At 37.0% G+C, this 15515-nt stretch overlaps 1 protein-coding gene across 2 annotated transcripts in view; it reads right to left on the bottom strand.

Annotated features, from left to right (window-relative positions):
* Positions 1-15515, bottom strand: part of Dhc64C (dynein heavy chain, cytoplasmic) — a 353617-nt gene that overhangs the window by 213827 nt on the left and 124275 nt on the right. For both annotated transcript variants that reach the window (XM_067155359.2, XM_067155358.2), the window contains exons 23-25: positions 11599-11808; positions 4928-5074; positions 1791-1963 (exon numbers count right to left, since the gene is read on the bottom strand). In XM_067155359.2, coding sequence (XP_067011460.2) covers positions 1791-1963; positions 4928-5074; positions 11599-11808 — 530 coding nt within the window. The remainder of the gene's footprint in view (positions 1-1790; positions 1964-4927; positions 5075-11598; positions 11809-15515) is intronic.

The following is a 15515-nucleotide window of genomic DNA, read 5'->3' as shown; positions in this document are numbered from 1 at the left end:
AGTTTTCAATATAAATATTAAACAAAGCTATCTTTTTTTTTTTCTTTTCTTTTTTTTTTTTTTGCAAGTTGATTTACGTCGCACCAACACAGATAGGTCCTATGGTGACCAAGGGACAAGAAGGGGCTAGAAGTGGGAAGGAAGCGGCTGTGGCTTTAAGTAAGGTTCTGCCCCAGCATTTGCCTGAAGTGAAAATGGGAGACCCTGGAAAACCATTTACAAGGCTGCCGACAGTGTTTTTGTTTTTTTTGCTTTACGTCGCACCGACACAGATAGGTCTTATGGCGACGATGGGACAGGGAGGGGCTAGAAGTGGGAAGGAAGCGGCCGTGGCCTTAAGGTACAGCCCCAGCATTTGCCTGGTGTGAAAATGGGAAACCACGGAAAACAATCTTCAGGGCTGCCGACAGTGGGGTTCGAACCCACTATCTTTCAAATACTGGATACTGGCCACACTTAAACAACTGCAGCTATCTAGCTCAGTAACAAAGCTATCTAAATACAAAGAAATTATTTTCAAAATTTCTCTTACTAAAATTAAAACGTCTGGGGATTATTCACTGGAGGAGATTAGTATATATATTGCTAAAACATGTCAAGTTGTATTACTATACTCTGTTTTAAAAAAAATCCCCACCAGCAAGCATTGAATGCCTCTTTCTCATATCACTGTTGAAAATTCTTGATAACGGATTTACGCAAATAATCCCCGCATATTATTTTAAACATTTTGAGGCACAAAATTGGGGCGCAGGTTTCATTTACGTCAAGGCTGCCAACACGCTCCTGGCTCACCTAGTTTTCAATGCTGAGTGTACAGTTATGCTTTGTGCAACCGTAGATGGACGAAAACTGCCCCCGTATGTCATATTTAAACAGAAAACATTTCAGACATTAAAAAAAAAATTATATTAAAAATTTCTCCGTGTCATGATAGAACGCGTCTTCCGGAACGTGCAGGGGTAGCTTTCCGCGTGTGAAGTGTTTTAGACGTGGTGTGTCACGAATTTGTACGTAATTCTAGTGATGCAAGAGACAATGAATCTTTCCATCTACAGGGAATCGAGCCTACTGCAAGTTCAGATTAATTAAATACCTGTCAAGTAAGTAGGCCTACTTGCTCATTTTCATGGAAAATATATTTCATAGCAGTGATAATGTATTTTTATCATCTCAGGCAAAGCAGCTACATCTGCAAATTTACATGTTCATATTTGCGTAAAGACCACGTGGACCTTGCGGAGTGATACGAAATGTTTGTTTACGCGTATGTTACTCTTTCAATGGAAGGAATTTTAGTTCATTTCATTTTTTTTTATTTTTTTTTTTCAAAATGAGCCTTCCTAAAATGAGGGTGTGGTCATTATTCGAAGGCGGGGATTATTCGAGTCATCATCATCATCTTCCTTCCAAGTATTGGGCCATGTGACCTGTTACGGTCTTGCATTTTACTTTTTGCAAGACTTGAAAGCAATCAAATGTCCTTCCGACGGGTTGCTAGCGTGAAGAATTATTCGAGTAAATACGGTAATTTACAACAAATACTACTTTTTACTGTATTGTATAGATTTTTACATAAGAATAAGTTTATTTACGTTGCTAACAATAAGTATGATGCTGTAAAATCATTTCTCTTAATCTTAAGAAATGGTAACATGCTCAATTCAAATGAAAAGGGAATTTAACTGAATGTATTCAAGAAGTTGGAAGGAAATTCTTTGATGCAACACATTCTGCAAAATGCTAATTTTATCATTCCAACACTACAGAATAACAGTAAAAAGAAATACCTGATACTCTGGAATCTGGAAGTCTCCACTGGCAACAAAACCTTGATGTCAGCACTGCCACTGAAGATCCCTTCGAGATAAACCCAACGACGTTGTACATCAATCCAGACATCAAACAGAGCATTGATCCGATTTAGTTTCTCCTCCCATGTCAAAGCTTCCTCTTCAAACACCTGTGAAAGAAATTTTATTCCAAAAATAAATTAATGTTTATTGCCACAAAATACAGAAGAAAGTCATTTTTACGTCCCCACAATTTATGGCTGCCTGTCGTTTGTTCAATTTTATGTAAACTCTTCCATTTTTGCTATAGTTATGATGAAGATTGTTCTTTTAAGGGGCCAAACATCTTAGGTCCTTAACTCTGCTACAGTTAGAAGGTTATGCATTCTAAGTATTTATACCCATCCAACTTAAAACCTTCTGCAATTTACAGCACACTGCATGCTCCCCAGTTTATTTATTTATTTATTTATTTATTTATTTATTTATTTATCAGTGATATGGCTTTTAATGCCGGAAGTGTCCAAAGACTTGTTCAGCTTACCTGGAGCACGTCTTTCTATTTGACACCCATTGGGACCTATGCATCTGGGTGTGGGATGATGATGATGATGATGATGTAGGGAGAGGGTGAAATCCTGCGTCAGTACATAGCCTATTTCTACTGAATAATGCCAAGGGTTCGACTTAAGATTTTACGCCCTGATGCGATGGACAACTCGCTATCAACAGCGTCATGTGGCCTCACTCCATATAAGCACTGTGGAGAGGTTTGGAATTGAATCCAGGCTTATGGCATGCAATCTAGTGATTAGGAACGGTACACCACCAGATCTCCTACCCAGGTGGCCAAAATTCTGATGGTAAAAATATTTTCAACCAACAGGACTCAAACTGGCAAACCATGGTGTTCAACCCTACAGACGTGACCGCCTTAACGGTCATTGGCCATCAGACAGGCACGTTCCACAGTGCATGAAAAAAAAAATATCAAAACCCCACAGATAATTTCAGCATGAAACTTGACTACTGTGAACAGCAGCACTATTTCTTCACATAAATACACTGTAATGGCAAAAAAAACTGCTTTGTATTATCCTCAACTATCATCTGCTATCCTACGTTACTGAATTTGAAAACAAGTGATGCATTACAAATTATTATTGGTGCATAATTCAGGCTTAAAACTTACTAGTGGCTTTCAACAGCCCCAGTTTAAATGTTTATACATGTTTTATTTCAATGAAGTGAAAAATCAATTTATGAAGACTTGTGCTTCAATAAAATTAGCAAAGTAGTCTTGGTGGTTGCGTTGTTCTGCAACAGTATTATCGAGTACATGATGTTCGTTGTACAAGCCGTACCACCACCTTGGTCCTGTACACTTATTTCTACCTGTATATCTGTTGGAACCTAATGGCCCAGCCATCAGGCAATCGCATGATTCTCTATTCCGCTTGACTGTCCCTATGCCTCCGTGTTGCTGAATTAACAAATTACAAGTTTTACTTAGTAAAACCAGTATTTGAATTTGAAAACCAATATTTTTGAACTGATACTGAAACTTAGGGTTTTCATTTAAGGGATCAACCATGGAAATCAGTTTGGTGGTTACTGCACAATTTGTATTGACTATAGAATGAGTTCTTGGTTCAGGGTACTTACAGGGGTTAGACAAGGCTGTAATCTTTCACCTTTGCTGTTCATAGTTTACATGGATCATCTGCTGAAATGTATAAAGAGGCAGGGAGGGATTCAGTTAGGTGGAAATATAGTAAATTAGCAAAGTAGTCTTGGTGGTTGCGTTGTTCTGCAGTAGTCTGGCCTATGCTGACGACTTTGTCTTAATGGCAGAGTGTGCCAAAAGCCTGCAGTCTAATATCTTGGGAGAAAATAGGTGCAATGAATACGGTATGAAAATTAGCCTTTCGAAGACTACATTGATGTCAGTAGGTAAGATGATGATGCTTGTTGTTTTAAGGGGCCTAACATCGAAGGTCATCGAAGGTAAGAAATTCAACAGAACTGAATATCAGATTGGAGACACAAAGCTGGAACAGGTGGATAATTTTAAGTATTTAGGTTGTGTGTTCTCCCAGGATGCTAATATAGTAAGTGAGATTGAATCAAGGTGTAGTAAAGCTAATGCAGTGAGCTCGCAGTTGCGATCAACAGTATTCTGCAAGAAGGAAATCGGCTCCCGGACAAAACTATTTTTACATCGGTCTGTTTTCAGACCAACTTTGCTTTACGGGAGCAAAAGCTGGATGGACTCAGGATATCTTATTCATAAGTTAGAAGTAACAGACATGAAAGTAGCAAGAATGATTGCTGGCACTAACAGGTGGGAACAATAGCAGGAGGGTACTCGGAATTAGGATATAAAAGCTAAGTTAGGAAAGAAGTCTATGGATGAAGCTGTACGCATAAACTGGCTTCGGTGGTGGGGTCATGTGAGGCGAATGGAGGAGGATAGGTTACCTAGGAGAATAATAGATTCTGGTATGGAGGTTAAGAGAAGTAGAGGGAGACCAAGACAACGATGGTTAGACTCAGTTTCTAACAATTTAAAGATAAGAGGTATAGAACTAAATGAGGCCACAGCACTAGTTGCGAATAGAGAACTGTGGCGACGTTTATTAAATCACAGAGGATTGCAGACTGAATGCTGAAATGCATAGTGGCCTATAATGATAAAGTATGTAAAGTATCTGTTATTTATTTAATGAAACATAATACTTAAAGGAACTAATTTATTTTTACTAAGTTCTGATGTTAAGATCTGAAGAATGAACCATCTCCCAAGATCGTACAATGTACTGAACTCCTGCATTTTGTGTTCACAGAATTATAAAAAGAGGATATCCCTCAATTTACAAACCAAAATTTAGAAGTTATTTCTGCCATCCCTTCATAACATAAATGAAATAATAAAAAATAGTTTGGGAATATTACAGATACAGGTCTCCAATCTGAAAAGATGATATGGTAATTTTCATTCTAGAATGGATCCTGCAGATATATGAATAATGGAGTTCAACAGCCATTCAAGTGATCAACAACATGGTTCCTGATAACCCTTCAACATCAACTAACTGTTGATACCTATGAACAATAGATTTGAAAATATGCACCTTGTAGTAGGGTGAGAGTTTCATGGCAGCTACAGAGTTGATGTGTTCTTTGACTTTATTGAATAAGTCATCCCAGCCTCTGATCAGACGGCACTTGTTCTGGTAATTGATCAGATCCAGCTCATAGTTCTGCCAAGACTCCCGCACCTGTAACACGATAATGACAAAATAAAATCACATTCATTATCGAACATATATCCAAATAATAAGATCCAGAATGTAAGCCCCACTTCACAAAACTTTATAACAGAAAGAAATCCCTCATGAATGAGAAACACTAAGTTTATAAATTCAAATAATACAGTAGAACCTCGATAATTTGAAATCAATTAATTCAAAATCCCGCCTAATTTGAAGCTCTCGTTCCCGGAAACATGAGATATGCTTTTGCATGTTATTTAAATTGTTTAATTCGAAATACGGATAATTCGTAATTCGAAGTACAATGTCAGCCCCACTACCGAAATTCATACTTTTAATTCAAAACTGCCTTTACATTTTAAAACAATAGTATATTACAGAGTAATTTAAATTCAAAATTTATCCGCGTCATGATAGAACCCATGTTCCGGAATGTGGAGGGGTAGCTTTCCGCACATACTCACTTCGGTCTGTCTACAATGTGCTTCATAACTGCTATGTTGAATGAAATTTGAATTATTTTGTATTCAACCTTTTACGGAACGCTGTTGTATCACGCAGCAGGCAGTGTACGGAAAAACAGAATCCGCAAACACTGGCGATGCCGACAGTTGACGAAAAAGTGTGGTTCATATAATCAGTTCGTAGGCACTGAACAATATTGTCATTGTCAATGAAACTGCATTGCTTTCTTTTAATGCCGAGCCCAAACAGTCCTATGGTTTTAAAGGAGAAAGTGTCAGCCGGGAAATCGTACAAGGGTAGTGGTTTTTGTACTGTGCTGCAATGCACATGGAAGTGAGAAACTTTATCCCCTCGTCATAGGAAAGTTCAATAAGCCACAATGTTTTAAGGGTGTCTGGCACTTTCTGTGCAAGTACAATGCATCTAAAAATGCAAACGGTACAGTAATCCAAAAAACAATGCACTTGCACAGGGGAACAAGCATAATTTATCCTCGTCTTTGAATTGTGCGATTTATTTTTCTTTCGTTGCGTGAGGTTATGTTTGTCAGTGAGTTATCCAAGTGCATTATTTGAATACTGTAAATACATCTTCTTGGATACATTTTGGAAATAGGTCTTTTTTCCATGGCATTTGAATGGTTTGAACTGTGAATCAAGGTTAACTGCATGCTGTAACAGGTCTTAGAATATTTTGTAACACGGCAAGGGGTTGGCACTTTTGAATTACGAACTTGCGGTTAATTCGAAATCACATAATTCGAAGTCCGATTTTTGAGTCCCAACGACTTCGAATGAACAAAGTTTTACTGTAATCTGAAGTTGTTGCTGAATCTAATGATCGCTACCCAGAAAGGAACTTCAACAAAAATTTAACATGGGGAACTTATTTCTTCCCAATTGTCTCAAATTAACCGTGCATAATGGTACGAATATTTCATGGAAGGGGGGGGGTTAGACTTCACGTTACAGGAGTGAATAATACTATAGGAGAAAAGTGCTAAGACATTTTGGAAGAAGCAAAAAGCATGTAAGGAATAAGGCAGATCATAAGTAATTTGTTGATTAGCACACACAGGACATTAACAACAAGCCAGCCCTCCAATGACTAAAAACCCTCTATGGGTGGGACAAGCAGGCAATCTGTCATCATTAGGGCTCGGATATTTAGGAAAAAGTCATATTTTTTCTTTGTCTCTATTTTCTTGCATGATTGGATTTTGGTGCAAATCAGGTGATTATCGTCACAATTAAGTGATTTTTATTTGTCATATAAATGCATATTTTGGCTATTATTTGTCATGTCATATTTTGAGCTATTTTTGTAGAAATGTCATTTCGGCAGTCTGACAACAGCTGTAGCTGTGCGAAATTACCTTTAACTTATCAAATACGAACTAATATTCACAAAACTTTCTCGGTATCATGCCTGCAGCTAACACAAGTGGAATACTCTGCCTCTTCTATCAAGATTGCACTGAAATTGTTTTCTAACAGTTTGTCAGGAAGTTTGGCATATTATATTAAGTCTAATTTTGGAATTATATCGAGTGCAATTTCTCGTTTAGAAGCTGCAAAACGGGCTTAATCGAAATGACAGTTTTCGCTGTGTGTGCAAGATAAATGATGTTCTTTATCAGTACATTTCAAGACGAGTGCATACTCGACAGTAGTGATTTAACATTATTTAAATATGTACTAATAACGCCTTGTGTTGTAGAAAGGAGCTTCTCTTCTTACAGTAATGTGTTAAGTGATAATCAGAGGTCTTTTGCGCCTTATGCTTTGATTATGAATATTGTCACACACTCAATTCCATCCGCGGAGAAGAATGAAAAAGGTATGCGAGTTTGCACTATGTGCCCCGCCGCCCTACCATAATATATTGAAAGACATCTACTTAATTCATTTCGTGGTGCTCAATTTAAACGTTAACGCATTTGAGTAATATTAATGAAATCTGGACTTAAACGTTCCAAATATTTAAAAATACATTGATTTCTAGTTTTTTTTTTTTTTCGTATTTCAAACCACCAATGTAGGGTGCAAACATGTCTTGACTTTTAAAATATTGTGTGATCTGATAATCTTAGCGAACTTAGAACTTTATAGGTATGTATTCACAAAAGCTTGATAAGTGAATGAAGGACAATACACTGAATAACTGCTAAACGTGTATGCTCAGATTTTTTTTTTGCTTTTGGCTTTAAGTAGCAGCAACACACATAGGTCTTATGGCGACTCAGAAAATTAATATGAAATCAAGAATAAAGAATATAGTTAACAAACAAATATCTATCAAAGGAATTGCCATTTCGATTGATAACTTATTTTAAAATGACCATATTTAGATTGATCATTTTCGGGTCATATTTTGTCATTTTACGTCATATTTTGTCACTTTCGAGGTCATACTTCGTCAGTTTTGAGGTCATATTTCGCCACTTTTGAGGTCATATTTGCTTGCTTATTTGGACTATTTTTAGGTCATCATTAACAACTGAAAGGAAACCACAGGGAACTTTACATATTTACGGTAAGAAAATTATTAGCAAAATATTGTATTTACTTACACAGTAGAAGTCCGATATAGCGAGTACGGCATATAACAAGAACCCCGTTATAATGACAATGTTTGCCGGTCCCTTCAAAATTCCTATATTAGACTGTGTATTATCCTTTGGTTACAGCGAGAGAACTATCACTGACGCATCCGTTATTACGAGCGATTTTTTTCCGTTACCGATATTTATGCACCCCAGTGATTATGTTGCATGCGATCTATCTCCTTCGGTATTGTTTCCTCACTATGTCCACTAGCAAGTTCTCTCGTCGACATTCGAAGGCGAAGTCAGAGTTGATTAGTAAAACCCATCAACTGCTGTTCTGTAAAGAAAATTCAAAATGAAAGAGGACTTTTTGCGTAATAAATGCGCAAATAACATGTCCGATAATTGTTAACTCGTTAAAAATAAAGGCCGAGGAAACGATCGCTTAATTTTAATGCTAAATACTGCGATTAATTAAGGATGAAATACATTTCAAGATAGGGCAGCATGCACAATTGATTTCAGAGGTTAGTTTCTATTTTCGCGCGTCTGTTTAATTTCAGAAAGGCTATTATGTAAATCTATAGCGAGAAGAGCATTTTCTACTGGCGCTAGAAATACCTACCGTACGTAAGCATTCACGATAAATGTAGTACGGTTAAGTTAGGTTAAGTCACGCTGTTTGAATGAGAAAACTGAAATGTTTGCCACAAAATGCGATCGATCATCTTCAGAATGGTATAGTTTTCTCGCTATGTGCATTTGCGCGAGCTCTCTCGTCGACATTCGAAGACGATGTTGGAGTTGATTAGTCTAGTAATACCCGTCGACTGCTGTTTTCTAAAGGAAATTCGAAATGAAAGAGGATAACACGTTATCGTAATAAATGCATAAATAACGTGGCTGATAGCAGTTGTTAACTCGTTAATAAAGGCTGAAGTAAACAGTTTCTTAATTTTAATGTTATATGCTGAAATTAAGTAAGAATGTGATACATCTCTAGATATTGCAGAGTACACCGCTGATTTCAGAGGATAGTTTATATTTTCTCCCATCTAGATAAATTTCGAAATGGTTATTCCCATGTAAATTTTCGCGAGGAGGTTATCATTTCTCTACATGCATTTGAAATGGATTTTCACGATACACATAGGTGCGGTCAGGTTTGGTGACGCCGCTTGAAGAAGAAAACGGAAATATTTGCCACAGAAGCCTCTGGAGTGATACTGTATTTCTCCGAATCCAAGATGACAATTTTTTTCCCCTCAGAATATCATGTGAAATATCAAGGGTCGTCTTGCATTCGCGGCCTTGGCAACCACTGTAGTAACTACGGTGCCATAGCCCCCCCCCCACTCTTCCTCCGCGCGTGCACACAAAACTCCTTGACAATAAACGACCGTCTCTTTATTATACATCGCTAGCCCGCGGCGACCAGTTGTTCAGTGCCTATGTGTAACGTCGCTGGATCTTGGGAAATAGTCGGCTCTACACAATTGTTTCTCAAAACTGCAGAATGGCATAAAAAACGCGAGCCTTCGAATTCTTAGAAAGGCCATGGCTACTCAGTAGCAGAGTTATAACGCGTTCACTGTACCTGACGCTTAGTAAAATTAAGTTTTATAGATGGCAGGAATATTTTTGTGATGGATCATCATACTGTAAAGATACGTGAAACACGTAATGCCCGCAAATTTTCAACGGGTGCTCGTCGATATTATGACAATTTTAAGATAATGGTTATTAAACACTCGTAAATGTAGAATAATCGTGCAGCTGTAAAAAAATACGGTATAGGCCTAACTAAAGCCAATATTCGGCGTTAGCGTGAAGACAAGGAGATATTAAAAATGCGTATTGTACAAAAAAATGCATTTGTGGTCCGCAACATGGACACTTTAAAGAAGTCGCAGATGAAATTGTGAAGTATGTGCACAAAAAAAATGCAAGGGCGGAATTGCCATACCGCGGCGCAATAAACTCGTTCGTTCACCTTCAACGTCCGCGATTAGGCCTAGACATCGCCAACCGCTGAAGTTGGCCGAAGCCGGCAAGTGAGACGTGCGTGTAGCCAGTTATATTTGACGCTGAGTGAAAGTAACAGTTTTATAGTAAGTAAGAATATTTTCCTGATGACCGTAGTATTGTAGGGACGCGTGAAATAGGTATGGCCAGCAAATTTTCAAGGGGTTCTCTTCAATATTATGATGCCAATTATAAGTTAATGGTTATTAAACCCGTTGAAATAGAGAATAATTGTGCAGCCGAAAAGTAATATGCCATAACTAAAGGCAATGTTTGGCGTCTATAAATAGTCTAAAATGTGTACTGTATAAGAAAGGCATTCATATGATTTTACAAAGCACTTTTTAAGACTGATATAAATTTTTTGAAGGAACATCTTGGATTCAGAGAAATATGGTACTATAATTTTTCAGAATGTAATTAAATATACTTTCACGTAATATCAGATTTCGAAAAATAACAAACAAGTAAGCCGAAGAGGGGATATTATCCGCGAAAATGCAAGTTTTGTGCAACCTGACTGTCGCTTCATACTGATTTTACAAAATCCAAGATGACAATTTTTTTCCCCTCAGAATATCATGTGAAATATCAAGGGTCGTCTTGCATTCGCGGCCTTGGCAACCACTGTAGTAACTACGGTGCCATAGCCCCCCCCCCCACCTACTCTTCCTCCGCGCGTGCACACAAAACTCCTTGACAATAAACGACCGTCTCTTTATTATACATCGCTAGCCCGCGGCGACCAGTTGTTCAGACTTTTTACAAAAAATCGGATATAACGACAATCCATTATAGCAAATAAATTTTTCGCTGTTGTGAATTCTCGCTATAACAGACTTCTACTGTATCGCAAGTTCCCCACTCCCTCCCAAAAAAAAAAAAAGAGAGAGATAAAAAAATCTGAGTGCAAGACATTTATGGCAAATTAGGAAATTGAACCTAATAAAAATCAACATACTTTTAAAACACAATAACTGGTCACAGTTTCATAAAAACAAAACTCCATCACATTACATTCTCAGCCTATGGTACGATTGTGTTATTTGCAAATTCAATCGTCCAAGTTTAAAAGTTGCAGTAAAAATACTCTATAACTCGCCAACCAGATACGTTACAGTGAAAACCAAATTATTAGAATGAAAATACACTGTTCTTGATCTTACATCAAGTACATATTGTGTTATATGGAGCTGCAGACAGTGTGACATTCCATCTAGTTCATCAGGTCAGCTCATACCATAAATACCCACCTGCCATTCATCTAAACAAGGAGAGAATGTTAGACTTTGGTCAGTCACGAGAAAGCATTCCACAAGGGATATTCACGTCACATTTATAAACTAGTCCTGGCCATGTATACAGTATGATGGCGAGATATACGTAAGTACGGTACTTATCCACATGACTTTCTGGTTTTCTTTGTATTCCAACATAACGTCATATTGTAAATTGAATCTCTTTAAAATGAAAACTGGAGAAACCACATTACCTGTTTCAAAAATTCTTCGAGGGCCATTTCTCCTTGGGCCACAAGAATGATGTCCTTCACAACTGATTCATTCTTCTGGAGGTTCACATCCCACACCTGACCTAGTGTCAGATCAGACAGGACCCAACTGACACGTAACTGTTTCATAAGTAGCTTCCAGTGACGTTCTTTCAGGGCATCAGACTTTAACTCCACGATCATCATGTTCACCTAAGAGTGAGTGAAAAAAGAAAGACAATCAAGACCAGATTTTTGTTACAAAATATCAAGAGAGAAATGTAATACTTTTCTAGAGCACAGAATACCTGATGTAACAGAAAGGCAGGGTCACTGCAAAACCTTACCACTAACAAACTTTTGGAACTTTTATATAGAAAGCCGTTATAGCTCAGGAAGTGGTTTATCTGGGAACAAAGCGATAGTGGTTAATAATAATTATGCTGAAATAGAATATCACTCTGAGATTGAGAAGTGGAAGATGATGATAATTCAGACCTGCTACGGTGAATGCAACGTCTCCTATACAGTGGGTGTGGTCTGACAATATTAGTATCACTATAGAAAATTCCATGGGACGGAGGTAATTTGAAAATTTTTTTAGACACTTTTCTGCTGTTTATTAAAAAGGTCATGATCTCATAATAAATGAAAGAAATAGACACACCAAAGAAACATTCAGAGTTCTCCTCTGAAAGCCAAGCTTGGACATAAGGCTGCGTCAATTGAGGAGCGATTTTTTCAAAACTCGATAAATGCAAAAAATTTCAAAATTGAGTTTGCATGCTAATATTATCAGTTTGACCTTGCTCACCATCCTGTACAATCATCCTTTGCATAAGTCAATATTTGCCGTGTATAGATATGGTTGAAATCACTAGGTTTTTGCAAAAGTCGATATATGCTCTCGGAAAGTTAAAGCAAAACTCGATAAATGCAGTTAACTATTAATCACATGGCATTCTCATGGATAATCGGAAGTGTTATTCTGTGGAACAATGGAACGCCAAACTCCTTTATTGGAAGGATGTATTCTTGGAACTGCATGCCACATGTTCCGGCGATTAGCCCTCATTGTCGTCGAGAATATGAAACTCCTTGAGAAGTTTTAAGTAAGTTACTGTGTGAAAAACTATTTCACTCTACAACAGTATGAATAATGAATCTGAAGATTCTGAAACTGGCGTGCCGGTTCAGGAATGTGTCGGTGGAAGAAAGTCTGGATACAAGAAGAGAGTACCTGGAAAGCTGGCTAGAACTAAAAGCAAACCTAATATTGAACGCATTCATGGACTCAAAGACTTGCCCACAAGTACAGAAACTAAAAGGATAAAACAAAGCAAAGCTGCTGAACTCTGCTATCAAGATATCACAGAATTCCATCATCATGTGACTTCTTTAAACAAGATCGATCAAGACAAGATTCTACTAAAGTATATGCACATTTTCACACCTCAGCGCAGGGTAGAGAACATTGAAAGTGCTAGGAAGAAGAAAACTTTCTGTGAAGTACAGCATTAGGAAGAAAACTGGTGAAATACTTCCTGTCTGTGCTGCAAATTTTCAAGGAATTTCTGGCATGTCAAAGGACAGATTATCTTATCTGGCTAGTAGGTTTCATCATACTGGGAAGTTACCTAAGGAAAATCGAGGTGGTGACAGAACAGGCAAGGAACACAAGGACATAACGGTTACAATTAAGAATCACATCAAAAGGTATAAATGCAGAGAGCCATCATGGCAGAGGAAAGTCTAAGAGAGGATATTTATCGTCATTTCTCTCAGCCATTAAGATGTGGAAGACATTCTGTGCAGAAAGGAAAAGTTCTGGATTGAAACTGTGCTCGCTGACAAAATACAAGTATAGACTCGTATTCTATAAGTGTTTCAATCTGTCATTCAAAACTCTGCACAATGACACGTGCTCCAGTTGTAAAATTAGTCTGATGAAAATAAAGACAGAAACATGCCTAGAGAAGAAGAATGAACTGAGGACAAGTTATAGATTGCATAAACTTTGTGCAAAGCAGTTTTATCAAATAATGAAAGAAGAAAAACCAGGTGTCATCAAGATGTGTTTTGACATGCAACAGAATCAACCAATTCCGAAGTTATCAGTGAGTGAGGTTTTCTATGCTAGACAAGTGTGGTTATACAATCTCTGCATCATGATTCACTCGAAGGAGCAGAGAAGGGAAGATAAACTTTTCTATACTTGGCTAGAAATAGAATCCTCAAGAGGTTGCAACCAAGTTGCTTTGGCTTTATTGGGCTTTCTTTTTAACCTAGAAAAGAAACTGCACAAAGATGACCCTACCACGATACATTTATTTTCAGACTCTTGTAGCAGTCAAAACAAAAACAGTGTCATCCGGCCACACTTACTGCTTTCTTGGAGGAAAGCACGTTATTCAATAATATTCTACATTTCTTCCCTATTAGGGGACACAGCTACATGGCTCCAGACAGAGTGTTCGGTAGAATTGAGAATCTTACAGAAGACGAGAAAACATACTCTCTCCCAAACAATACTATGATGTCTTGGAGAAGAATGGCACCCTTAAAATTCTGAGCAGGGACTGGAAAATCAAAGATCTAAAAGAGTGCACAGAAGGTACTACGAACTAGGTTGCCATTTAAAATGAATAGTCAACGTGTTATCACATATAATAAGAGACATAAGAGAGTCTCCGTATCAATACAGGATACCTACTTCGCATACCCAGTGGAAGTTGAAGTTCGGAAAATGAAATCTAGCCATGAAGCATTGCTAAAATCCTCTGTTTTACCAAAGAAAAATATGGTGAGCAAAGAAAAGAAGAAGGATGTTCAAGCTCTGTTGAAGTTTTTTGAAATACCGGATGATGCTGTGGATTTCTACAGGGTCGTGTTAGAAGACAAGTAACAGCCTTCTGATGGCTATGTATTTTGACGAGTTCTTAAATATTAATTGAGTAGATTTTATTTTGTAAGACTTAACTTTAATTTAACCTGTGTGATATTAATGTGTTAATTCATTACAATAGAATTGATAATATAGGTTAATACCTTATTTTGTTTTATGTTACAATGCTTGATGCTAAGTATATGACAATCTACTAATATTATGTAATTTTACAATACCAAGTAGCCTATGTTATAAAATGTATGACAATGGAGCTCAAAAATCAATAAATAGTCAAAAAATATTATTCACAAAATAACAAAAATTTAAAAAAAGTAAATAATTCCATAAACAAAAGTATATCATTCATTTAAAGTATTAATGTAAAGTTCCATTTTACCAGAATATTTGCATATATCGACTTTTGAAAAAACTTGAGAAAATTATCCACCTTAAGTTTCCACAAGTTCTATTCAAGTACCATGTTTGTCTCTATTGGAACTAATATCGACAAAAATTTGAAATGTTTCATGCATATGCTTTAAGTGAAAATTGAAAAACACATTTCCTGAAAAATGATGTTTGCTGCAAATGTCGAGTTTTGAAAAAACGCTCCTCAATTGCTTTGACAATACTCCTGAAAATTTCATTCAAATATGTGCTGTTGAACTACAGTCAAAACTGGCTAGGACGTTTTTGTGGGAACCGAAAAAAGTAATGTCCTAAAGAGGGAACGTGCTAAACAATGAAAAACAATTACGCTTTTTAATTTAAGGTTAGGTTTAAATATGAAAATAATTACGATGAAAACGGAGAAACATGTGTTTACAATTATAATTAATGAAATAATACATTTTAAGAACACCAACAAATGAAAGCATCAAGGAAAAACACTTTTAGAGACGTGAACTATACACGTCGCTTACAATTATGTTTAAAGTTATCATAGGAATGTCCAACATTTGGGCTATTTCCACGTTTCATGTGTGGATTTGCATCTGCATTCTCAAACTAATTGTTCATCATTTGTAAAATG

This window comes from Anabrus simplex, chromosome 11, assembly GCF_040414725.1.
Source record: "Anabrus simplex isolate iqAnaSimp1 chromosome 11, ASM4041472v1, whole genome shotgun sequence".
Taxonomy (NCBI): domain Eukaryota; kingdom Metazoa; phylum Arthropoda; class Insecta; order Orthoptera; family Tettigoniidae; genus Anabrus; species Anabrus simplex.
Note: the sequence above shows the minus strand (reverse complement) of the source record. Positions and strands in the feature narration are given on the sequence as shown.